The sequence below is a fragment of the Oncorhynchus mykiss genome, chromosome 10 (assembly GCF_057628025.1).
Source record: "Oncorhynchus mykiss isolate SJ-2025 chromosome 10, ASM5762802v1, whole genome shotgun sequence".
Classification (NCBI taxonomy): Eukaryota; Metazoa; Chordata; class Actinopteri; order Salmoniformes; family Salmonidae; genus Oncorhynchus; species Oncorhynchus mykiss.
The window spans coordinates 39,374,536-39,402,092 of NC_143031.1; the positions used below are offsets into that span (position 1 = coordinate 39,374,536).

A 27,557-nucleotide genomic window follows, 5' to 3' on the forward strand; every position below is an offset into this window, starting at 1 on the left:
TGGAACGAACTACAAAAATCTCTGAAACTGGAAACACTTATCTCCCTCACTAGCTTTAAGCACCAACTGTCAGAGCAGCTCACAGATTACTGCACCTGTACATAGCCCACATATAATTTAGCCCTATCAACTACCTCTTTCCCAACTGTATTTAATTTATTTATTTATTTTGCTCCTTTGCACCCCATTATTTTTATTTCTACTTTGCACATTCTTCCATTGCAAAACTACCATTCCAGTGTTTTACTTGCTATATTGTATTTACCTTGCCACCAAGGCCTTTTTTGCCTTTACCTCCCTTCTCACCTCATTTGCTCACATTGTATATAGACTTGTTTATACTTTATTATTGACTGTATGTTTGTTTTACTCCATGTGTAACTCTGTGTTGTTGTATCTGTCGAACTGCTTTGCTTTATCTTGGCCAGGTCGCAATTGTAAATGAGAACTTGTTCTCAACTTGCCTACCTGGTTAAATAAAGGTAAATAAATAAATAAATAAATAAATTCAAAATCCTTTTTACCAAATAGTATTTATTTACTAAATAATTATTGAAATGAATTACTATTTTAATAATGGAAGTACCTATACATATATATTTGGGGAATGTATGTCCACGTTCTCTGTTATGAATGTGTTTTTATTTGTGGGGGGGAAATGATTTATTCCACATGAAATGCCATCATAAGAGTGTGGATCCAAACTGTGCTCAAAGTCTAAAGCCATCATTAGATGAAATCTCAAGGTATTTTGGGCCCAAAAAGTGCACTGAAAAGAGAGTCTAAAATGCTGCTGTCTCTTTAAATATTCCTGACGTAATTCCTGCAGCATGCATGTGGCCATGAAAAAGAGATAAAGCTTGTGTTCTTCCACACAAACTCTCATATAGCAAAACTTCCCCAGACCTTGAGTTATAGACAAGCATCATCTTGGATGTTACACCTGCAGAGAGCGGGAGGGTCAGAGGGCTCCATAAGGATTTGTCTGGGTAGCGAAGCAATACCATGGTTCTCTGCATAGGTTCACAGACTCTTCACTGAGTTATATGCCTCTGAATACTTAATAAAATTGTCCTTTATTTTATGTGTATTGCTGTAAGCAGAGAATGCTTTCACTAGTCCCATGGATGGTATGGGTCTCGTCTGTCTGCTTTCTACAAGGCAGGTAAGACACATCTAATTATTGTCTTGACCTTTAGGCTTACTAAGCCTTTAGATACTTATTATTGTTTTATTACAGCCTATGCCTCTGGCTGTTTTGAGTCAAATTGGGGAGGAGACTAAAAATAAATGGAATATGTTGTTTCAGTGTACATTTATAATGTGTAATAAAATGAAGAAATATAGATCAGCTACTTTTGAAGTGAGAGAAGTTGTTGAACCATAGGGAATTTACAATGTTTTGCCCAATTATATGAAAATCAGGCTAATTACCTACAGAGAAATATAGTTATTTGAAAGGTTCATGATATTTAAATTGCCTAAGGAACACATGTCTCATATATATTTTATTGAGGTGACGAGCTAAGCATGTTTTACATTGCATTTTGTAAAAGGAATGACCAATAACTAGGATTTGTAAACCGCTGAGAGACGGAAAGAGACGACTTGGAATGTTGGGACACAGTGGAGAGGAGGATGTTGGTGGATGTTGGATGTTGGAGGATGTTGTCCATTTGATGAGATATACAACAGTCTCATAGAGGGAGGGGCAAGCTACATGACCTGCGTGTTTCTAATTTTAATATAATATATAACCGATCACTCCCACTAAACTACCATCCTTTTAATTGTAATCATATGAATATTACAATTGTATTACCAAAAACGACTTTACTTTACTGCATGTGGTTCATCACAAAAAGATGGCAAATACAAAAGAGCATATCTTATTTCCTTATGTTTTCTGAGAAATATTTGAGCAGAAAATCACTTGAGATACAGAGTGTAACTCCTCACCTTCACCTGTATGACTCAAATCCCTTTATCATGGCCATCATCTGAAGCAGTAGTTGCCCATCAGTTCCAGATAATAGCACTCCTGCTTTTCCTCTCACGGTTTCCTCCTCCCCTCTGGCAGGCCTGGGTCCTGTAAGGAGATTAAGCTACCTAGCAGGGTAGGGAAGGCCCCTTCCCCATCTGACTTTCTGGATAAACTTATGGGAAGGACATCTGGGTATGACGCCCGCATTAGACCCAACTTCAAAGGTATATTGCAAAACATAGTACAGTAGATTACACAGTACAGTAATACACATTACCGTATAGTACACCCTAAACAGGTGGGTATAGTACAGAAGTTTTACAAAATAAATCTAAGACACAATGTGACATAAATCAGAAAGATTTCCACTTTCTATTTATTGTGGTACTTGAACCCAGAATAACTCAAGAGTGTTTGTTTTTGGTTAGAAGTGTAATTTTGAATGCATGTTCACCCACAGGCCTAGTTTATTTTGTTTCTTCACAGCCAGTGAAGCCAGCAGATTCCCTCTGACATACTTCCTCTTAATTTCTCAGGGGTCACATCTCGTCATATATATTTCATGCTTGCTCCACATCACTGAAATATGCCAGTACATGCCTTGCAGGGTAACTCCCTGCTGATGTCTATAAATACACTAATGTAACTCAAGTAGAATTAATAAATGATACCCTCTTAGGAAATTATATTATGAAAAATGTAGGATGTCAGTAGTTGAGAGATGCAATATACTAATGGGAGTGTATTGGAAATGACAACACCATTTTATTCTGTCTGTTTGTGATAACTCAATCTAATACAAGACAACTTGCCACAATATGAATGTAAGCTGTTATTCCATTATGCAATGGTAGACAATACAATCCTCATGTCATTGCAATTTAGATACTGTAGACATGAAAATGTTTTCTGATCAGTTTGTGTTTACCACAGATGCTGCATCTTTTCAGCGAGATAATAAACATGTATGAATGAACATGTATAAGTAATGCATTTTACTGAACATCTGAAGCTAAGAACACTGCCTGTTTCAGAAAGCAGCATAAAGTGAAACATGGAATTTATATTTATATTACAGATATATTAAATATGAATGGCTGAGTTTCTTATGGACGATTTTTCAGGTCCTCCTGTGAATGTCACCATTAACCTCTTCATCAACAGCTTTGGATCCATCACAGAAACCACAATGGTGAGGGTCTTTTCACTATCGTCATCCACCTTTCATCCAAACAGTGGCTGTTCGCTCCATTTATAGTCTCTTTTATACAATAACTACCATAGGATTATCGTCTCAATGTGTTTCTACGTCAACAATGGAATGACCCGCGACTGGCCTATAAGGAGTACCCTGATGACTCTCTGGACCTGGATCCTTCCATGTTGGACTCCATCTGGAAACCTGACCTTTTCTTTGCCAATGAAAAGGGGGCAAACTTTCACGAAGTCACCACAGACAACAAACTGCTGCGGATATTCCAAGATGGGAATGTTCTCTACAGTATCAGGTGACCGGTGTCTCTAAAACAGTAGTCTCCTCATAATGATAGATATGTTATAACTTTGTCAGTAACAATAATTAGCAAAAGTTCACATCTTTGACTTTATACACTCAATTTGAAGCCACAGGTAATGTTAGATTGTCCAAAGCTCCCCATACCTGTCTTCGATTCATCTTCTCACTATGTGCTTCTGGTTCTGTGAGCCAGGTTAACTCTGATCCTGTCCTGCCCCATGGATCTGATGAATTTCCCCATGGACATTCAGACGTGCTCTATGCAGCTGGAAAGCTGTGAGTTTTCTTTTCCCTCTTTTTATCTATTCTTTGCACTTGGCTAGTTTCACTCCCTGATGCCTCTTTTTCCCCATTCTCTACACTTGACTAGACAGGCTTTTGCTGTTGACAACTTTATAAATAAACTCTCTCTGTCGCTGGCTATACCATGAATAAAATAAACCCATGTTCTCCCTTCTTCTCCTCTGTGCTCTAGTTGGCTACACCATGAATGACCTGTGCTTCCAGTGGCTGGACATTGGTCCTGTCCAGGTGGCTGATGACCTGATGCTTCCTCAGTTTGTGTTGAAGGAGGAGAAAGACTTGGGCTACTGCACCAAGCACTACAACACAGGTAGATTCTGGACTCCCAATGGTATGCTATCGCCACACTTTGCTTAAAACCTCTACAGGATCGATGTCCCCGCGCAGGACGTTTGACCTAACGTAGGCTAATGTGATTAGCATGAGGTTGTAAGTAACAAGAACATTTCCAGGACAGACATACATTTTGTCCTTTCACTTGCATTTCAAAGATGGGGGGGGTCTAATGTGTTATATTCTCCTACATTAATTTCACATTTCCACAAAGGTCAAAGTGTTTGCTTTCAAATGGTATCAAGATAATGCATATCCTTGCTTTAGGTCCTGAGCTACAGGCAGTTAGATATGGGTATGTCATTTTAGGCAAAGCATTTTTTTTTAAAGGGTCCAATCCTTATGACAGTGTCACAGGTTGCAGTTGTAAATGAGAACTTGTTCTCAACTGGCCTACCTCGTTAAAAAAAGGTGAAATGAAAATAAAACAAAAAATGTAATCTCCAACCATCTGGCATGCTGGCAGGTAAATTTGCCTGCATTGAGGTAAAGTTCCACCTGGAGAGACAGATGGGCTACTACCTGATCCAGATGTACATCCCCAGCCTGCTAACCGTTATCCTCTCCTGGGTCTCCTTCTGGATCAACATGGATGCCGCCCCAGCTAGAGTGGGCCTTGGTATCACCACAGTGCTCACCATGACAACCCAAAGCTCTGGGTCCAGAGCATCCCTGCCTAAGGTCAGAGAGAAATTATATTGTATTCTGCTCAGGTGTTTTGTCTGGACAACCAACATATAGTCAATAAACATTTATTTAAAAATATGTTTTAACTCAGAAGCTACCAGTTCTATACGTAATTCCCAATCCACACATTATTTATTTTATTTTTTACCCCTTTTTCGTGGTATCCAATTGGTAGTTACAGTCTTGTCTCATCGCTGCAACTCCCGTACAGACTCGGGAGAGGCGAAGGTCGAGAGCCGTGCGTCCTCCGAAACACAACCCAACCAAGTCGCACTGCTTCTTGACACAAAGCCCACTCAACCCGGAAGCCAGCCACACCAATGTGTCGGAGGAAACACTGTGCACCTGGCGACCATGTCAGCGTGCACTGCGCCCAGCCCGCTACAGGAGTCACTAGTGCTCGATGGAACAAAGACATCCCTGCCGGCCAAACCCTCCCCTAACCCGGATAACACTGGGCCAATTGTGCACCGCCCCATGGGTCTCCCGATCGAGGCCGGCTGTTGCAGAGCCTGGACTCGAACCCAGGATCTCTAGTGGCACCACTAGCACTGCGATGCAATGCCTTAGACCACTGAGCCTCTCGGGAGGCCCCCACATTATTTCAGTGGTGGGAACGTTCCTATACTAAGAGCACCATCACCGTGTTGTTTACCTGCATGTTAAAGTTGTGATTCTAACCATTATTCATTTATTTTGTGGGTTGTGTAGGTGTCTTATGTGAAGGCCATTGATATCTGGATGGCTGTGTGTCTTCTTTTTGTGTTCGCTGCACTGCTGGAGTATGCAGCAGTAAACTTTGTTTCACGGCAGCACAAAGAGTTCTTCAGACTGAGGAAAAGGATCAAAGAACAACAGCGGCAGAGAACTGTGAGTACAGTACAATGATGTATATAAACATTGCATTGCTGATGCTATGTATTGGCCATTGAGAGGCTTTGACGCCACTGGGTAGCCATATTTGCACTCCCCAGTAAAAGCAATCCTCCATAGGAATGAATGGAATTGTGCAGTATTTCAATTAAATGTTTCAAGGACAAAAAAGTATTTAAATGTTGTAGAGTGTCAGTAAGGTTAGTTATACAAAAAAGTATACATTTAGGTGTCTGTAATAGAATACATTTGGCAAAAACAAATGTGGACATTAATAAATGCATTTCTATAGCTTCCAAGATGTTTTTTTTACAACAATGGGGGAGTGCCAAGATGGCGGCATGGTGGCTTCAACTCAGTGCTCCCCTATCCGTCATCTAGTGTATAAATCATTGGTACAAGCCCCTGTGCAGCCCACCCCCTCAGGCTGCTGTCGCCTGCTATTCCATCTAAGCCCAGTTATGCAGCAGCCACACAGTTCAGCTGGCTGTCGTATCTCATGCTGGGAGATCCACAGATCCACTGGCCTGTGCTAAATTCAAGTCCTTTTCTTTCTTCTTCTGTCTATATGTGCTCTGTACAACAGCTTAGCTTGCCGTTTCCCTTTGCATCTCAAAATAATGAGACAAATATGAAAGTAAACAAGTAACGCAAAAGAGAATGATCTAAAACATTTTTTTGTAAAACAACTGAATTGTGGTAGTAGTTTGTGTGTAGCTCCAGAGCTAGCCTGCCCACAATATTATGACAATTCTGGTAACACTTCATTTTAAGTAGTCCTTATTATAGTGTAATAGTTACATTGTAACAAGTATTGTAATTAATTGTAATAATTCATAGTTACACTGTAATAACAACATGTGGTAATTGCAGTCTGTAATTACAGGGGTGTAACAACGAATGCTCATTACAAATCTTAAAGTTTCTGATAGCATCCAAACGCACCATATTTCAGCCTGCACAAACCATGTGATAAGTGTAAGTCAATTGAAAACCGACCACATCATTGACATAACTCTGCAATAAAGATCTGGAGTCTGATACCCAGGCCCAATGGCAAAAACAGGTACACAAACGGTTCACCTCAATAAAATACTTTAAATTATTAAATCCTTTAACGGTGCATTTGACAATGGATCAATTACTTTAACCATCAATTAAATATTTTTAGACGCATAAACAAACTATAGTTAAAATTGTGAGATAGTCATTTGTGCTTGACAAATTGTAAGCCTATAGACGGGTTAGCCGACAATGTCATGAAAACGATGTGCGAGCTTCCATTGGGCAGAAGTCGGCTATTGTGATTCTGTGTGGCCAGATTGCTAGCAAGAATGTCAAGAAATGGCCATGTGGTGAATCGTAAGAGGCTGGTTTCATCTTGTTCTTGATAACATGTCTTGTTTTGAGGTATTTTGACTGATTTCATGTCAATGCTAATATTGCTAAAATTTGATAAAAAAAACTCTCCAGGTGTCGCTTATTTTCCCCAGTGTATTTATCCCTGTGTTTCCTGTCGCTCTGTGCCAGTTTGTATTGTATGTTTAGTCAAGTCAACCAGCATGTTTTTCCTGTACTCCTTTTGCTATTCTCCTTTTTCTAGTCCTCCTGGTTTTGACCCTTGCCTGTTTCTGGACTCTGTACCCGCCTGCCTGACCATTCTGCCTGCCTTGACCACAAGCCTCTCTGCCACTCTGTACCTCCTGGACTGTGAACTGGTTTTGACCTTTTTGCCTGTCCACGACCATTCTCTTGCCTACCCCTTTGGATTATTAAACATTGTAAGACTCCAACCATCTGTCTCCTGTGTCTGCATCTGGGTCTCGCCTTGTGCCTTGATTGTACGAACTGGCCATGACAGACCAGCAGACTTGGACCAGCTCCGCCACACTCTCCCCCTGCAGGAAGCCACCATTAGGAGACATGAGAAGCTGGTACAGGGCTTTTTGGGAGGGCTCAGGTCCTTGACGGAACGCCATGACCATGGGTTAAAGGCTATTATGGAGCAAATCAGGGAGTTAGCTCAGAGGCTACCTGCCACCTCTGGAAAAACCCCAATCACCCATTAATCATCCAGGTATTTTCCCCCTATCTGTGGTGAGTTTGTACAGCCTATCCCGGCTCCCCGTGAAAAACGCTCCCCGAGAAACCCGCTTACCTCCTCCGGAGCGATATTCGGTGAATCCTGCCAGGGTTTTCTTTCTCAGTGCACGCTTATTTTTGAGCTACAGCCATCTTTGTTTCCTTCAGACAGAACGAAGATAGCATATATTATTACCCTAATGTCGGGATGGGTGCTCTCTTGGGATACGGCAGTTTGGGAGCAACAATCTGCCATTTGTGGTCATCTGGAGGAATTAATGGCAGACGTGAGAAAGGTATTTGAGTCTCCGGTTTCTGGGAGAAAGGCGGCCAGTAAACTGCTTGACTTACGTCAACTCCCATAGTGTGGCAGACTACGCGGACTGATTTTCGCACGTTGGCTGCCGAGAGTGCCTGGAATCCGCAGTCTCTTTTTGATACTTATTTGCACGGATTATCTGAGGAGGTGAAGGATGAGCTAGCTACTCGGGAATTGGATCTGGACTCCCTTATCGCCCTTACCATTAAAATTGATGGATGCTGTTGTAATAACATAGTCTTGTTTCTCCAATAACTAATCATTAACAATGCCTAAGGGAATGCAAGAGTGAGAGGAGATCTGGTCTTGGGCACACTTGTGCACCCGCTTTGGCACGTTCACCTCCGAGGGAATCCGGAAGTTTCCGAAGGTAGCTCTTCAGAGAGGATTCGAGGCCAACAGAGCCCTCTCGGGAATCTACGACGGGTGAGTTGGATACTCCTGAGCCTATGCAGTTGGGAAGAGCTAGGTTATCAATTGGGGAATGCTCACGAAGGTTGAATAATAACTGTTGTCTGTACTGTGCCCGTTCAATTACGGGTTTCTGGTAACCACAGTGAGACAATACAGTTCCTCCTCATTGCAATCTCCGGTTGTTTTGGGATTTTCCTGGCTTTAAAAGCACAATCCGATGTTTGATTGGACCACAAGCTCCATCCTGGGTTGGAGCCCATTTTGCCATTCCCACTGCCTTCAAGCAGCACAGCCTTCCTCAAGTCGCCTTCCTCTGGATGTAAGCAAGACTGTGGATGTCTCTGCTATCCCCACAGAATAACATTGCATCATCCTTATGATTGTGCCATTGCTCTTCTCCCAGGCACTACACCACCTCGGAATCGATTGTATTCTCTGTCCGGACCAGAGAACAAAACTATGGAAGAGTACAGAGAGGAGTCTCTTGCCACTGGGGCCGTCTGTCTGCATCTCTTGTCGGCGCAGGGTTTTTCTTTGTGGAGAAGGACAAGACCCTGCGTCCGTGCATTGACTTCCGGGGACTTAATGACATTATTGTCAAGAATCGTTACCCCATACCTCTCCTCTCCTCGACGTTTGAACCTCTCCAGGGGGCCACCATATTTTCCAAGTTGGACCTTCGAAATACCTACCACCTGGTTTGGATACGCGAGGGGGATGAGTGGAAGACAGCCTTCAACACAGCCAGTGGACATTATGAGTACCAGGTCATGTTTTCCAGGCTTTGGTCAATGATGTGCTTCCGGACATGCTAAACCGGTTTGTGTTCATATACCTTGACGACATCCTGTTTTTTTTCCGATCTGCACAAGAACATGTTCTTCATGTCAGACAGGTCCTTCAGCGCTTCCTGGAGAACCAACTGTTCGTGAAAGCCGAAAAGTGTGAGTTCCACCGCTCTGCAATCACCTTTCTGGGATATGCCATTGCTGAGGGCAATGTTCAGATGGATCCTGGAAAAGTGAAAGCAGTGGTGGATTGGCCTCAACCAAGTTTAATAAATAAATAAATAACCAAGTTTATTTGTCACGTGCTCCGAATACAACAGGTGTAGTGGACCTTACAATGAAATGCTTACTTGCAGGCTCTAAACAATAGTGCAAAAAAGGTATTAGGTGAACAATAGGTAAGTAAATAAATATAACAACAGTAAAAAGACAGGCTATATACAGTAGCGAGGCCACAAAAGTAGCGAGGCTACATACAGACACCGCTTAGTCAGGCTGATTGAGGTAGTATGTACATTTAGTTTTAGTTTTATGGAAAAAGGGTTGGAAATAGGTGTCTCCATAATGACAATCTATATAGCCTACCTATAACTGGTAAAACAACATACACATATGCTGCTCTGTCTCCTCTCACTCATGTGGCTCAGCTGCCTGCTTTCAGTGCTCATTCTCAACGCCCCCACCCACCACTCACTCACTCAATTTCATTCAATTCAAAGGGCTATATTGGCATGGGAAACGTGTTTACATTGCCAAAGCAAGTAAAATAGGTAATAAGCAAAAGTGAAATAAACAAAAAATGTACAGTAAACATAACACTCACAAGTTTCAAAGGAATAGAGATATTTGAAATGTGTTATTATGGCTATGTACAATGTTGTAACAAGGGAAAATAAATAAACATAAATATTGGTTGTATTTACATTGGTGTTTGTTCTTCACTGGTTCCCCTTTCAACAGGTCACAAATCTTGCTGTGATGGCACACTGTGGTATTTCACCTAATATATATGGGAGTTTGTCAAAATGTGATTTATTTTTGAATTCTTTGTGGGTCTGTGTAATCTGAGGGGAAATATGTGTCTCTAATATGGTCATACATTTAGCAGGAGGTTAGTACAGCTCAGTTTCCACCTCATTTTGTAGACAAAGTGCACATAGCCGGTCTTCTCTTCAGAGCCAGGTATGCCTACTGTCGGCCTCTCTCAATAGCAAAGACATGCTCACTGAGTCTGTACATAGTCAAAGCTTTCCTTAATATTGGGTTAGTCACAGTGGTCAGGTATTCTGCCACTGTGTACTCTCTGTTCAGGGCCAAATAGCATTCTAGTTTGCTCAGTTTTTTTGTTAATTCTTTCCAATGTGTCAAGTAATAATCTTTGTTTCTCATGATTTGGTTAGGTCTAATTCTGTTGCTGTCCTGGAGCTCTGTGGGGTCTGTTTGTATTTGTGAACAGAGCCCCAGGACTAGCTTGCTTAGGGGACTCTTCTTTAGGTTAATCTCTCTGTAAGTGATGGCTTTGTTATGGAAGGTTTGGGAATCGTTTCCTTTTAGGTGGTTGTAGACTCTAACAGCTTCTATTTTCTGGATATAGCGGAGTTTCGTCCTAATTCTGCTCTGCATGCATTATTTGGTGTTGTACACGCAGGTGTTTGTACCCTTTTGTGAATTCTTGGATGTTGAGCGGACCCCAGACCTCACAACCACAAAGGGCAATGGGTTCTACAACTGATTGAGATTTCATAATTGGGATGTCAAATTTGATGTTCCTTTTGATTGCGTAGAAGGCCCTTCTTGCCTTTTCTCTCAAATCATTCACAGCTTTGTGGAAGTTACCTGTGGTGGTGATGTTTAGTTATAGTTTGTTGTGTGCTCTAGGGCAATGGTGTCTAGATGGAATTTGTATTTGTCGTCCTGGCAACTGGAACTTTTTTGGAGATTAACTGTCAGGGCTCAGGTCTGACAAACTGTGCAGAAGATCGAAGTGCTGCTGTAGGCCCTTCTTGGTGGGGAACAGTAGCACCAGATCATCACCAAACAGTAGACATTTTACTTCAGATTCTAGTTGGGTGAGGCTGGGTGATAATCAAAACTTATTGGTCACATACACATGGTTAGCAGATGTTAATGTGAGTGTAGCGAAATGCTTGTGCTTCTAGTTCTGACATTGCAGTAATATCTAACAAGTAATCTAACAATTCCACACCAACTACCTAATACACATAAGAATATGTACAGGTATATATGGATGACCGAGCGGCATAGGCAAGATGCAATAGATAGTATGAAATACAGTGTATACATATGAGATGAGTAATGTAAGATATGTAAACATTATTAAAGTGGCATTAATTTAAGTAACTAGTGATCCATTTATTAAAGTGGCCAATGATTCGAGTCTGTTTGTAGGCAGCAGCCTCTCTGTGTTAGTAATGGCTGATTAACGGTCTGACGGCCTTGAGATAGAAGCTGTTTTTCAGTCTCTAGGTCCCAGCTTTGATGCACCTGATGCACTGACCTCGCCTTCTGGATGGTATCGGGGGGAACAGGCAGTGGCTCGGGTGGTTGTTGTCCTTGATGATCTTTTTGGCCTTCCTGTGACATCAGGTGCTGTAGTTGTCATGGAGTGCAGGTAGTTTTCCCCCGATGATGTGTTGGGCAGAGCGCACCACCCTCTGGAGAGCCTTGCGGTTGAGGCGGTGATACAGCCCGACAGGATGCTTTCAATTGTGTAAAACTTTGTGAGGGTTATAGGTGACTGTTGTGCCTTTTTCACCACACTGTCTGTGTGGGTGGACCATTTCAGTTTGTCCGTGATGTGTACACCGAGGAACTGTCAACCTTCACTGCTGTCCCGTCTATGTGGATATGGGGGTGCTCCTGTTTCCTGAAGTCCACGATCATCTCCTTTGTTTTGTTGACGTTGAGTGAGAGGTTGTTTTCCTGACACCATGCTCCAAGTGCCCTCACCTGAAGGCCGTCTCGTTGCTGTTGCTAATCAAGTCCACCTCTGTTGTGTTGTCTGCAAACTTGATGATTGAGTTGGAGGCATGCATGGCCATGCAGTCATGGGTGAACAGGAAGCACAGGAGGGGGCTGAGCATGCACCCTTGTGGGGCCCCAGTGTTGAGGATCAGCGAAGTGGAGATGTTGTTTCCTACCTTCACCACCTGGGAGCGGCCCGTCAAAGTCCAGGACCCAATTGCACAGGGCAGAGTTGAGACCCAGGGCCTCAAGCTTATTGATGAGCTTGGAGGGTACTATGGTGTTGAATGCTGAGCTGTAGTCAATGAACAGCATTCTTACATAGGTATTTCTCTTGTCCAGGTGGGATTGGGCAGTGCGCAGTGTGATGGCAATTGCATCGTCTGTGGACCTGTTGGGGTGGTATGCAAACTGAAGTAGGTCTAGGGTGGCAGGTAAGATGGAGGTGATATGATCCTTGACTAGTCTCTCAAAGCACTTCATAATGACAGAAGTGAGTGCAGCAGACTGTTCTAGTGCCCTTGCCAATTCGTTGATATATATATATATATATATATATATATATATATATATATATATATATATATATATATATATATATATAGTATATATATATCATATATATGTGTTGAAGAGGGTGTGGCTCAAGCTGCATCCCTGTCTCACCCTACAACCCTGTGGAAATAAAAAAATGTTTTCCAATTTTAACTGTACACTTGTTGTTTGTGTACATGGATTTTATAATGTTGTATGTTTTTCCCCAACACCGCTTTCCATCAATTTGTATAGCAGGCCCTCATGCGAAATTGAGTCAAAAGCTTTTTGAAATCAACAAAGCATGAGAAGACTTTGCTTTTGTTTTGGTTCGTTTGTTTGTCAATTAGGGTGTGCATGGTGAATACATGGTCTGTCGTACAGTAATTTGGTAAAAAGCCAATTTGACATTTGCTCAGTACATTGTTTTCACTGAGTAAAGGTGCACGTCTGCTGTTACTGATAATGCAGATGATTTTCCCAAGGTTGCTGTTGATGCATATCCCGTGGTAGTTATTGAGGTCAGATTTTTCTCCACTTTTGTGGATTGGGGTGATCAGTCTTTGGTTCCAAATATTGGGGAAATGCCAGAGCTGAGGATGATGTTAGAGTTTTTAAGTATAACCATTTGAAATTTGTGGTCTGTATGTTTTATCATTTCCTTTAGGATACCATCAACACCACATGCCTTTTTGGGTTGAAGAGTTTGTATTTTGTCCTGTAGTTCAGTCAATGTAATTGGAGAATCCAGTGGGTTCTGGTAGTCTTTAATAGCTAACTCTAAGATTTTTTATTGATCATTTATATGCTTTTGCTGTTTGTTCTTTGTTATAGAGCCCTAAAGATTGGAGAAGTGGTTTATCCATACATCTCCATTTTGGATAGATAACACTTCGTGCTGTTTGTTTAGTGGGTTCCTATTTTCCCAGAAGTGGTTAGATTTCATGGATTCTTCAATTACATTGAGATGATTTCTGATGTGTGGTTTCTTCTTTTTTCATTGTGTATTTTTTTCTGATTCACCATAGTGAAGGTGTAGCTCAGGTTTTCTGGGTCTCTGTTTTTGGTTGGATAGGTTTCTTAGGCTTTTGCATTCTTCATCAATCCATTTGTCATTGTTGTCAATTTTCTTTGGTTGCCTGATTGAGATTTTTTGATTAGATAGGTAAGCTGAAAGGTCAAATATACTGTTCAGGCTTTCTACTGCCAAGTTTACACCTTCACTATTACAGTGAAATGTTTTGTGCAGGAAGGTGTCTAAAATGGAATTAATATGTTGCCTAATAGTTTCTATACTACTTTCCTTCCATCTATAGCATTTCTTAATATTATGTCGTTCCTTTGGCTTTGATGACTCATGATTTAGTATTGCTCTGTTCAAGTAGACTGTGATTTTGCTGTGATCTGATAGGGGTGTCAGTGGGCTGACTGTGAACGCTATGAGAGACACTGGGTTGATGTCAGTGATAAAGTAATCTACAGTACTACTGCCAAGGGATGAGCCATTGACTATGTATAGACCCAAGATGTCCCTGGTGGACGGAACAGATACGACAGCTGGTTACACAAAGAGAGGGGGGTTAGGTTTGAGTGAAAGAGCGGGAAGACTGAGTAACAAAGAGGGAAGCTATGCTATCGTAAATACAGTATCTTATGCATTCTAAATTATCGGCCATTTGGAAAAGGAAAATGCAATAAATATTTGCTCTGAGCTGCGCTTCGATCGGTTGGTCGTAGATGGGAGGCCGGGTTGTCCAGCATAGATCTCTGGTCCTCTGAAGACTGTCTAGTGGTGAACTGGAGCGTGGTAGAATTGATACTCTGTCCATCCACTCCTATCCCACGTTTAGCGGGCTGAGGGGGTAGCACTTCTTTAGGGAATAAGAGTTCAAAGTTCATACCAAGTCGCCATACTTTAAGCTCATGCTATATTCTGGCTGGTATAGTCAAAATTCATCCTTCTGGCGTGTAGGTCGTCACCTTCACATTGAAATTTGATGCCAATTTCGTGAGGTTCTTGCTGAGGTTGGCTTAGTTCTGTATGTGGTCTTTGTCCTTTCAACGTGGAGATGGTAAGTCCTCGCGTCCTTGGAACAGGAAGTTACATTTTCGTCAAGGGGCTTATATAGGATTGGGAGAGAGGGCTGTGTTTCATAGTTTACAACCACTGTCTGTTCACATGGGCGGGGCCACTGAGTTGGCAAAGTTTACTGTACTCTATGACAAACCGTTCTCTCATTACGAAGCTAAATTACATTTAATCTTTTCACAAATAGTTTCATATTTAAACATTTAAATTGCACAACAATTCCATGTGAATCTGATAACTATAATGTGTAGACTTTGAGAATGAACCTGCAAGTAAGCATTTTGTTGGACCATGTGTATCCTGTACATATGATTAATACAACTTTTCTACAATGATCTGTGATCATGCACAGATACAGGGATACAGGGAGACCAAAATGGTGAATATCTATAAAAAATGACAAGTATTGATGTCTCCCTACTGTTCTGGTTTTGAGGCTTGGGAATTTGGGCTGCAGTTCATCTGTCTAATCCCCTGTAGGGAGAGAGAAAGGCATTAATAGTATAACAATGGTGTGTTAATTTAATATTATTCCTGTTTGATATGCATGCATACAATTAAAGTGGACATTGCCAGTGTTTATTTTGTATCCAATGCATTTAGCTTATGTTAGGATGAAATAGTCTAGGCCTTCCATACTCATGTGGCGGAACGGATCCGGACACAGAACGGGGTCAATACGGACCACAGATTGACACACCCCCAAAATATTTTTTTTAAATTTTACTCGGTCGGGCTTCGACCCCTGGTATACTATAAACACACAAAAAAAATGCATATAATTGCAGGAAATTAACTTTAAAACAGCCCAAAATATCTGCCCTGTGCAAAATGCCAACAAGAGGGGTGTGAACATTTTGAGGTCGCATGGGTTGCGAGGTGGGGGTTTGTTACTACACCGATAAATTACATTATCCATCCGTACCTTTTCCACCTAGGAAATGTGTGTGACTGGACCTCAAATAGTACTTTAGTACCCCTGGTCTAGGCCTTCTAATCTAGTTGTATTGCATCATGTCGCCTCAATGCATAAGGTGAATATAAAACCAAGCTAATCGTGAACATCAGCATCATTTAATAATATGCATGGGTGTTATAGTTGTATGAATTTATCACAATGCAAACCTGCTCATTGGAAATAAAACAATGCAATGTAATTTTAGCTTCACGGCGAAACCCCACTATCCTGACTATTTATCATTCTTAAACAGTAAGCAAAATTATTTATTTTACAATTATTTATTTTTTGCTTCTGTCTCTGTACAATGTATGAATGTACAATGTAGACCACACTATCGACCAAAAGAGATCTCATCTATATTATTCGTAGCAGTCTTTTTCCGACCACAAACCGGTGCTGGCACTAAGGCTGCACTCAACCAGCTGTAAAAGGCCATAAGCAAACAAGAAAATGCTCATCCAGAAATGGTGCTCCTAGTGGCCTGGGGACTTTAATGCAGGCAAACTTCAATCTGTTTTACCTCATCTCTACCAGCATGTCACATGTGCAACCAGAGGAAAAAAACTCTAGACCACCTTTACCCCACACACAAAGTGTCACGACTTCCGCCGAAGTCGGTTCCTCTCCTTGTTCGGGCGGCATTTCGGCGGTCAACGTCACCGGTCTTCTAGCCATCGCCGATCCACCTTTAATTTTCCATTTGTCTTGTCTTGTTTTCCCACACACCTGGTTTACATTTCCCTCATTGCTTGTCATGTATTTAATCCTCTGTCCCCCCCATTTCTGTGTTTGGCATTGTTTATTGTTTCGTGTATGCACACGTTAGACTGGTTGCGCTGGGTTTTGTCAACCAGTATTGTGTTTAGTGTTCTTTGTGCCGTGTGTTTTGTTCGCCTAAATAAAAGGCTCCGTTTGCTACCCAAATTCTGCTCTCCTGCGCCTGACTCCCTTACAGCCAGTTACGCATACCTAACACAGAGATGCATACAAAGCTCCTCCCCCGCCCTCCATTTGGCAAATCTGACCATAATTATATTCTTCTGATTCCTGCCTACAAGCTAAAAACTAAAGCAGGTAGTACCAGTGACTCACTCAATAAGGAAGTGGTCAGATGACGTGGATGCCACGCTACAGGACTGTTTTTCTAGCACAGACTGGAATGTGTTCCATGATTCATCAAATGGCATTGAGTAATACACCACCTCAGTCATCGGCTTCATCAATAAGTGCATTGACGACGTTGTCCTCACAGTGACCGTACATACATATCCCAACCAGAAGCCATGGATTCCAGGCAACATCCGCATCAAGCTAAAGGCTAGAGCTGCCGCTTTCAAGGAGTGGGACGCTAATCCGGACACTTAAAAGCAATCCCGGTATGCCCTCAAAGTAACCATCAAACAAGCAAAGCATCAATACAAGATTAAGATTGAATCCTACTACACCGGCTCTGACGCTCGTCAGATGTGGCAGGGCTTAAACTATTATGGACTACAAAGGGAAACCCAGCCACGAGCTGCCCAGTGACGTGAGCCTACCAGATGAGCTAAATTCCTTTTATGCTCGCTGAGAGACAAGCAACACTGAAGCATGCATGAGAGCACCAGCTGTTATGGACGACTGTGAGATAACGCTCTTGGTAGCCTATGTATGTGAGCAAGACGTTTAAACAGGTCAACATTCACAAAGCCGTGGGGTCAGATCGATTACCAGGACGTGTACTCAAAGCATGCACAGACCAACTGACAAGTGTCTTCAATGACATTTTCAACCTCTCCCTGACCGAGTCTAATACCTAAATGTTTAGACTCATCAGTGTGGTAGTAAGGCGTAGGCAACAACATGTCTGCTACGCTGATCCTCAACACTGGGGCCCCACAGGGGTGTGTGCTTATGTAACGGATGTGAAACGGCTAGCTTAGTTAGCGTGGGCGCTAAATAGCGTTTCAATCAGTGACGTCACTTGCTCTGAGACCTTGAAGTAGTAGTTCCCCTTGCTCTGCAAGGGCCGCAGCTTTTGTGGAGCGATGGGTAACGATGCTTCGAGGGTGACTGTTGATGTGTGCAGAAGGTCCCTAGTTCGCGCCCGGGTATGGGCGAGGGGACGGTTTAAATTTGTACTGTTACATTGATGCTGTTGACCCGGATTACTGGTTGCTGCGGAAAAGGAGGAAGGTCAAAAGGGGGGTGAGTGTAACGGATGTGAAACGGCTAGCTTAGTTAGCGTGGGCGCTAAATAGCGTTTCAATCAGTGACGTCACTTGCTCTGAGACCTTGAAGTAGTAGTTCCCCTTGCTCTGCAAGGGCCGCGGCTTTTGTGGCGCGATGGGTAACGATGCTTCGAGGGTGACTGTTGATGTGTGCAGAAGGTCCCTAGTTCGCGCCCGGGTATGGGCGAGGGGACGGTCTAAATTTGTACTGTTACACTTAGTCCCCTCCTGTACTTCCTGTTCACCCACGTGATCATGCATGACTCCAACACCATCATTAAGTTTGCTGACGACACAACAGTGGTAGGACTGATCACCGACAACGATGAGACAGCCTATAGTGAGGAGGTCAGAGACCTGGCAGTGTGGTGCCAGGACAACAACCTCTCCCTCAAATTGAGCAAGACAAAGGAGCTGATCGTGGACTACAGGAAAAGGCGGACCGAACAGGCCCCAATTAACATTGACGGAGCTGTAGTGGAGCGGGTCGAGAGTTAGGGGATCAGGGTCCAAACACACCAAGACAGTCGTGAAGAAGGCACGACAAAACCTTTTCCCCCTCAGGAGACTGAAAAGGTTTGGCATGGGTCCCCAGATCCTCAAAAAGTTCTGCCGCTGCACCATCGAGAGCATCCTGACCGGTTGCATCACCGCCTGGTATGACAACTGCTCGGCATCTGACCGTAAGGTGCTACAGAGGGTAATGCGTCCGGCCCAGTACATCACTGAGGCCAAGCTTCCTGCCACCCAGGACCTATGTACTAGGCGGTGTCAGAGAAAGGCCCAAAAAATTGTCAGACTCCAGTCACAGAAGTCATAGACTGTTTTCTCTGCTACCGCACGACAAGCGGTACCGGAGAGCCAAGTCTAGGACCAAAAGGCTACATAACAGCTTCTACCCCCAAGCCATAAGACTGCTGAACAATGAATCAAATGGCCACCAGATTATTTACATGGACCCCCCCACCCCCCTCCATTTGTTTTGTACATTGCTGCTACTTGCTGTTTATTATCTATGCATAGTCACTTCACCGCTACCTACATGTACAAATTACCTCGACTAACCTGTACCCCCACACATTGACCCGGTACCCCCTGTATATAGCCTCGTTATTATTTTGTTGTTACTTTTTACTTTAGTTTATTTGGTAAATATTTTCTTAACTCTTTCTTGAACTGCACTTTTGGTTAAGGGCTTGTAAGTAAGCATTTCACGGTAAGGTCTATTCGGCGCATGTGACTAATAAAGTTTGATTTGATTTGAAAGATTACCTGTCATACGTCCACAATAATGTAGCAGCAGAAAAAAATGATGTAGCAGCAGACCAAGCAATTTGTGAGAGGAGGACACAACCTAAAATTATTCTGGTTGGTGTCAGCTTAATTCACTAACAGGTACAGAGAAATTCAAATCTGTTACTTGTTATTCATGTTAAATATTTCCATTCTGGGATAGTTGTTCACTGAATTGCTAGCACTAGTTGCTACAATGTAAAACAGATGTAGCTAGCTAGCTAGCATAAAAGCTAGCTTTGTTGGTGTCGGCTGCATGATGATGCAGTTTCCTATTTAGGTTAGAGATCATGTCGAAGTACGTTTCAAATGTAGCAGATTTTAAGCGCTCTGTGTTCTCCTATACTAGACGGTATGATCTCTCAGGTGTTCTTGGAAGATCACCCTTGAAAGAACGGGGAAACGCAAGTATGCAATTTGGAACATTGTTTTGAACAATGTTTTTAACCCCCCTTTACCACTTAAATTCAATCACTTCCTTAGTTATATGTCATGATCAGTCTTGTGACTTGGTTACCGTCGTCAAGTGCAAGCCAATAAGCAATGAAACATTATAGCTTAACTTGTGACAACAGTACTAAAGAGACAGAGCAGGGGGATATCAAACCTCATTTGTCACTTTCCATGGAAGCAAAAGTTAAATGTTTTGTCAAAGCTATGTAGAGCACATGCTAGCTAAGATAGCTAATTTACTCATAAAATATTCTGCAAACAACATTAAAAAATAACTATGCGACCTCTAACATGTTTATATATACATTTGTTGCAGTTTTAGTATGTTTCTCTAACTCTTTACAAAAAAAGAAAAGTTATATTAGCAGTACTTGAACTAGCTAGCTAAACTGCCTGGCAGCCATTTCCTCAACTATTGTTATGGTGACCAAGATGTCACATGACCGTGCATCTTCTTGTTGCAGATTGTAAAGGAAAGTTTAAAACACATTTTTGGGTAATCAAAAACTAGCTAGCTATATACAAAATGATGTGCACTCACCACCACACACACACACTTTATCTCCTCCAGTAGTTTGACTATCTGATATGGCCTTACCGAATACCAAAATCCTGCAGGATTCGTTCTGGAATTGGTCCTTCGGGAATTGCCATTGAAAAAAAATATGTTTTATTTAACTAGGCAAGTCAGTTAAGAACAAATTCTTATCTTACAATGACAGCCTACCCCAGCCAAACCCTCCCCTAACCCAGACGACGCTGGGACAATTGTGCGCCGCCCTCTCCGAACCAGGATGACCCTAGGCCAATTGTGCGCCGCCATAAACCCTGCAGGAATATCAAAATCCTGCAGGATTCACCCTTACAAAAAAAGATTTCAGTTTTAAAACTGCAGTAAAAGTGCAGTAACTACAGTCAACTATGGTATTTGGATGCAGTAATTGCAGAATAACTGCAGTTATACTGCACCTGTAAGGGTTTTCCTGTGGTGAAGGAGAGGCGGACCAAAACGCAGCGTGGTTATATTGATTCATGTTTAATAAAAAAAAAGAAACACGAACACTACAAAAACAATAACCGTGGAAAACCAAAAACAGCCCTATCTGGTGCAAAACACAGAGACAGGAACAATCACCCACAAACACACAGTGAAACCCAGGCTACCTAAGTATGATTTTCAATCAGAGACAACTAATGACACCTGCCTCTGATTGAGAACCATACTAGGCCGAAACATAGAAATACCCAAAACCTAGAAAAACAAACATAGACTGCCCACCCAACTCACGCCCTGACCATACTAAATAAATACAAAACAAAGGAAATAAAGGTCAGAACGTGACAGCACCGTAACTGAAGTTATACTGCACTGTAACTGCAGTTACACTGTAAAAGTACTGCAGTAAAAAAAACTTTACGCAGTATTTGCAACATACTGCAGTTATACTGCACTCTGACTGTAATCTTTTTTTTCTAAGGGCGGTTTGCCAGGATTCGTGCTGGGATTTACTTGGTCCTGCTGGAATTGCCATATCCTGCAGGTTTTGGTCCTGCAGGATTCTTGCAGGAATTGTCATGTTTGTGCAGAATTTTCAAAATTTCTGCAGGACAAGTCATACCACTGCAGGATTTTGTCAATTCTACAGGATTCCTGCAGGACACCTGCACAATTCCTTCACAAAAGGTTTTTAAAAATTGTAAGGGTATTTTGCAATAAAGCTGACTGAAGTAGAAGCTCTTTGGTAGGTATTTTCACTTGGTAATAAGTAATTATATAGACATTTCTCATAGGTACAGTTACACATCACTTTAAATAGCTACATCCCGTGTAAGAACGATCAACAACCATGTAATCATTACAGATATGTAGTCTGTGGCCTATTAGTGTGTTTATTTTTTCACAACTAGATTGTCAGAATGAGTAACGTACTTTGTAGGTACACAATTATTACCAGTACTCATCAAGATACCCTTCATTTTAACTAGCTAAATCCTGTGTAACACCTAGTAATTACATTGTACTTATGCAGATATTGCATGTACTCTGTAGTGTACTTGTGTTTATTTTCTCACGTTGATGGGGTTTCCAGAAGCTTTAAAATGAGGGTCAGGATGGGTAACGTACAATATAAGTACACATTAATTACAAGTACCCCCCAACCTACTCTTAATTTTAACTACCTAAATCCTGTGTAGCACCTAGTAATTGCATTGGACTTACAGATATTACATGCATTCTGGTGTACTAGTGTGCTTATCCTCCCACTTGGATGGCGCTTCCGGAAGCCTTAAAATGAGGACCAGGTTGTCAGGATGGGTAATGTACTATGTAAGTTCACCTCAAAATACACTTCATCGTAAACAGCTAAATCCTGTATCACACCTAGAAGTTACATTGTACTTATGGATTTATCCTCTCAATTGGATGGCAAGGAGGTTCAGGTTGTCATAATGGGTAATGTACACAAGTTGTATTAAAATATACAGTTGAAGTCGGAAGTTTACATTAACCTTGGCCAAATACATTTAAACTCAGTTTTTCACAATTCCTGACATTTAATCCTAGTAAAATTCCCTGTCTTAGGTCAGTTAGGATCACCAATATATTTTAAGAATGTGAAATGTCAGAATAATAGTAGAGAGAATTATTTATTTCAGCTTTTATTTCTTTCATCACATTCCCAGTGGGTCAGAAGTTTACATACACTCAATTAGTATTTGCTAGCATTGCCTTTAAATGGTTTAACTTGGGTCAAACGTATCGGTTAGCCTTCCACAAGCTTCCCACAATGATTTGGGTGAATTTCCAACTCACACCTTCTGACAGAGCTGGTGTAACTGAGTCAGGTTTGTAGGCCTCCTTGCTCACACACGCTTTTTCAGTTCTGCCCACAAATATCTATAAGATTGAGGTCAGGGCTTTGTGATGGCCACTCCAATACCTTGACTTTGTTGTCCTTAAGCCATTATGCCACAAATTTGGAAGTATGCTTGGGGTCATTGTCCATTTGGAAGACCCATTTGCGACCAAGCTTTAACTTCCTTACTGATGTCTTGAGATGTTGCTTCAACATGTCCACATAATTTTCCTGCCTCATGATGCCATCTATTTTGTGAAGTGCACCAGTCCCTCCTGCAGCAAAGCACCCCCACAACATGATGCTGCCACCCTCGTGCTTCACGGTTGGGATGGTGTTCTTCGGCTTCCAAGCCTCCCCCTTTTTCCTCCAAACATAACAAGGGTCATTATGGCCAAACCGTTCTATTTTTGTTTCATCAGACCAGAGGACATTTCTCCAGGAAGTCCGATCTTTGTCCCCATGTGCAGTTGCAAACCGTAGTCTGGCTTTTTATGGCGGTTTTGGAGCAGTGGTCTTTTAGGTTATGACGATATAGGACTTGTTTTACTGTGGATATACATACTTTTGTACCTGTTTCCTCCAGCATCTTCACAAGGTCCTTTGCTGTTGTTCTGGGATTGATTTGCACTTTTTGCACCAAAGTACATTATTCTCTAGGAGACAGAACGCGCCTCCTTCCTGAGTGGTATGATGGCTGTGTGGTCCCATGGTGTTTATACTTCCATACTATTGTTTGTATAGATGAATATGGTACCTTCAGGTGTTTGGAAATTGCTCCCAAGGATCATCCAGACTCATGGAGGTCTACAATTTTTTTCCTGAGGTCTAGGCTGATTTCTTTTGATTTTCACCTGATGTCAAGCAAAGAGGCACTGAGTTTGAAGGTAGGCCTTGAAATACATCCACAGGTACACCTCCAATTGACTCAAATTATGTCAATTAGCCTATCAGAAGTTCTGAAGCCATAACATAATTTTCTGGAATTTTCCAAGCTGTTTAAAGGCACAGTCAACTTAGTGTATGTAACCTTCTGACCCACTGGAATTGTGATACAGTGAATTATAAGTGAAATAATCTGTAAACAATTGTTGGAAGAATTTGTGTCATGCACAAAGTAGATGTCCTAACCGACTTGCCAAAACTATAGTTTGTTAACAGGAAATTTGTGGAGTGGTTGAAAAACGAGTTTTAATGACTCCAACCTAAGTATATGTAAACTTCCAACTTCAACTGTAAATAAATAATCTGTGATGACACCCGTATGTTAGACCCTAGTCGGTAAGGTGAACCTATGTCTGATCTGTAATTGTAAATTTAACCAGGTCAACCCAGATGGTACTTTTTTGTGGCAAGTGCTAGCATAAATGTTGAAGAGTGCACATTCACAGGTAGGTAATTGGAGCCTATTGAGCCTCCAATCTTTAATCTCAGACACCCAGTGCACAAGAGATTATAGTCCTTGTGACAGTTATCACTAAATCCGATGGAGCAGGGAAGAAACTAAACACTAAATAGGTGAATTTAGTAGAAACTTGCCCATTTGTAACAAGCATGGTAACAAGCATTTGTTGTTACACCTGTAATTACAGACCGCAAATACCACCAGTTACAGGTTATTACAACTTTATTAAATGTACATTTGAAAAATGAATGTAAATCAGTAATGTGTCATTGCATGTTGTTTAGATTGAATCACAGTATTCATGTATGCCTGCTAGACCTCCATGTTGCTCTGGGTTTATTAGCAGAGAAGTGGAAGTGGGGAGAGCAGCCAAGTGAAAGGTAACAACTTGCCAGGCAACAACTCCTCCCAGGGGACCCTGCCTGGCCCTCAGCAATGCAGCGTCTGTGCCAGGGTAAAAACTCCTACATTTCTCATGCTGACTGGAGTTTAGTTTAATGGGGTATTCCACTGTTTGTTCACTTAGAAAAACAAAATGGTAGTGCCTTCAGAAAGTATTGACACCCGTTGACTTTTTCCACATTGTGTTACAGCCTGAGGTTAAATTGAGATTGTGTCACTGATCTACACACAATACGCCATCATATCAAAGTGGAATTGTTAAGAAATGTTTACAAATTAATAAATGAAAAGCTGAAATGTCTTGAGTCAATAAGTATTCAACCCTTGCGGCTAGCTTAAATAAATTCAGGAGTACAAATGTGCTTAAGTCACAAGTTGCATGGGCTCAATGACTACCCCATCTTTGTACCCCACAAAAACACTTATCTGTAAGGTCCTGCAGTCAAGCAATGCATTTCAAGCACAGAGTCAACCACAAAGACCAGGGAGGTTTTTCAATGGTTCGCAAAAAGAGCACCTTTTGGTAGATGGGTAAAGAAAAAAGCAGACATTGAATATCCCTTTGAGCATGGTGAAGTTATTAATTACACTTTGGATGCTGTATCAATACACCCAGTCACTACAAAGATACAGGTGCCCTTCCCTCTGGGATTTAATCATAAGGCCAATGGTGATTTTAACAGTTTAATGGCTGTGATAGGAGATAACTGAGGATGGGTCAACAACATTGTAGTTACTCCACAATACTAACATAAATAGAGTGAAAAGAAAGCCTGTACAGTATAAAAATATTCCAGGACAAGCATCCTGTTTGCGATAAGGCACTAAAGTAAAACTGAAAATGTTATTTTTGTCCTGAATAGCAATAATTGTGTATGGGGCAAATCCAACAACACTGAGTAACACTCTTCATATTTTCAAACATGGTGGTGGCTGCATTATGTTACGGGTATACTTTTCTTTAGCAAGGACTAGGGAGTTATTTTTAAACAAATAAATGGAATAGAGACGCACATGAAAAATCATTGAATGTTGACTGGTTCTGACTAGCCTAGTTTATAAAGTTTAGGTTTGAAAATCTATGGCAAGAATTAAGTGGCTGTCTAGCAATGATCAACAACTAACTTGAAAAATTGTACAATCCCAATGAGCAAAGCCCTTAGACTTACCTAGAGAAACTCACAGCTGTATTCGCTGTATTGACTGAGTGAGGTTGAATATTTATCTAAGACATTTTATTTTCCATTAATTAAAAATAAAATAAAAATCTTCCAATTTCAGAGTATTGCGTTGACAATTGCAATTAAATATTTTTTCTATCACACTTTAATTGTGGAAAAAGTTAAGGGGTGTGAATACTTTCTGAAGGCACTGTAGATCACACTTAGTGTTGAGGTTGTCTGTTTAACCTCGTGAAATGTATTTATCACAAAATCCAATTCTTACAAAGGCCTTGTTGACTTTGCAAGAGTTTAATCATAATCCAGTATGCGGCAAGTAATGTGGAGAAAATATTGCTGGTTATGACTGAGGGTGACAGACATTTGGCCCTTTTCCTTTTGTTCTTTCTTAGGAGCAGGAGCTGGTGGAGCAGAGCCAAGCCTATTTTCTCCATAGTTATGGAGTAGCAGGCGATGCACCACCAGAGATGGACGCTCCGATCTTTCAGGCCTTACCTCATGGGTTCCCACTGTATGACATCCGCAGGCAGTTTGTAGATCGGGCAAAAAGGATCGACACCATATCTAGGGCTGTGTTCCCTCTGAGTTTTCTCTGCTTCAATGTTTTCTATTGGCTCACCTACAAAGTGCTGCGGAATGAAGCCATCCGAGCTACTCTGTGACAAACCAACACGAGGACTGAATTACAGCACTAAAAACCAATACGGAGTTGAACCTAGTCTTCCACAGAACACTTTTACAGACAATGTCAAATCCATTCATTGTGCCAATGGAAAAATAATTGACTGCATGTCCAGTTCTATTCATTTTTTCACTAAAGTTAGCAAACCTGATGTAGTCCAAGTGTCATCCTTAAGGGGGCAATCTGCAGTTTCCACCCCGCCACTGATTTGGTAAACAACCATGGGATTAGGCTGGAGAGATATAACCACTCAAATGTGTAGACCGCTATGGATGCTGTTAATAACCCTCCATGATAAACTTAAGAATGTTTTTAGGCTAGTGCTTTAAGAATCAAATGAGTATATCTAAATTAAGTCCAAAAATATGTGCCAAACGCATATTGCCCCTTTAACTTTCTATTTTTTACAATTCCAATGGAATGCACTAATTAGCACAAATATTGTAGTCCGTGTACTATGGATACTTTTAATGTCACTCATGGAGCAAACACAAGCCCAGATATTGAGGCAGGACTGCATGGAAATGTTGGATTCCCCCCCTCCCCGGAATTGTATTTTGTACTCGTTTCTGCCACATTACAGTATTGGCAAATTGTTAATAAATCCCTACAAATGATTTCAACCTAATATGGAATACTATGTAATGGGACAGCACTATTGGTACATGAATCAACAGAAGTTAATGCTGGACATTTTGAATAGTCTAGTTAGGCGATGTTCTTCGTTAACTGTGTCCCTTTTCTTTATGCACCTCGTCTTGGATGTTTTTTTTCAATGTCAATGGCTAGTGTGAAAATTAATTATTTGTTTAAATATAAAACCATGGCTGTTGTCACCACTACAAATTCATGCAGATGTCTCAATGTTTCTAAGCTTGCTTCCATTGAGGAAGTATTTATTTATAAGTCAGTGAATGAAAACCTACATAAGAGGGGAATGAAAATTCAGGATGAAGCGTACATGTTCCTGAGTCAATGTAAAATCCACAACTATTCCATTAGAAACACTGAATAATACATAGGCATTATCTAGTTTGTTTTCCTTCAGAGGTATTTAACAACTAAACATTCTGCCCCCAAGCAAGATGACTATGTAGCATTTGCTTCACACCATTGAAAGTCAATTCGGGCGAAGGTATCATCCCCAAGCTTCACTAGACATTTAATGCTGCAATGTATCTTATTGGGCAACCTGACCAAATTTC

At 41.4% G+C, this 27,557-nt stretch overlaps 1 protein-coding gene across 1 annotated transcript; it reads left to right on the forward strand.

The window, feature by feature from the left end:
* Nucleotides 1-855: 855 nt before the first annotated feature.
* LOC110533860 (glycine receptor subunit alpha-2) lies at nucleotides 856-26,980 on the forward strand. The gene is made up of 10 exons (XM_021618417.3): nucleotides 856-1,165; nucleotides 2,081-2,208; nucleotides 3,109-3,176; nucleotides 3,269-3,492; nucleotides 3,694-3,776; nucleotides 3,976-4,113; nucleotides 4,603-4,817; nucleotides 5,535-5,693; nucleotides 24,431-24,541; nucleotides 26,063-26,980. The coding sequence occupies exons 1-10, from the start codon at nucleotides 1,107-1,109 to the stop codon at nucleotides 26,330-26,332; spliced, it is 1,455 nt and encodes a 484-aa protein (XP_021474092.1). The 5' UTR covers nucleotides 856-1,106; the 3' UTR covers nucleotides 26,333-26,980.
* The last annotated feature ends 577 nt before the right edge of the window (nucleotides 26,981-27,557 follow it).

Excerpts from the sequence above, each read along its gene's own strand:
- LOC110533860 (XM_021618417.3), top strand. The coding sequence starts at position 1,107 with ATGCTTTCACTAGTCCCATGGATGGTATGGGTCTCGTCTGTCTGCTTT. Across the intron at positions 3,777-3,975 it reads CTCTATGCAGCTGGAAAGCT|TTGGCTACACCATGAATGAC; the intron begins GTGAGTTTTCTT and ends TCTGTGCTCTAG. Across the intron at positions 4,114-4,602 it reads CACCAAGCACTACAACACAG|GTAAATTTGCCTGCATTGAG; the intron begins GTAGATTCTGGA and ends GCATGCTGGCAG.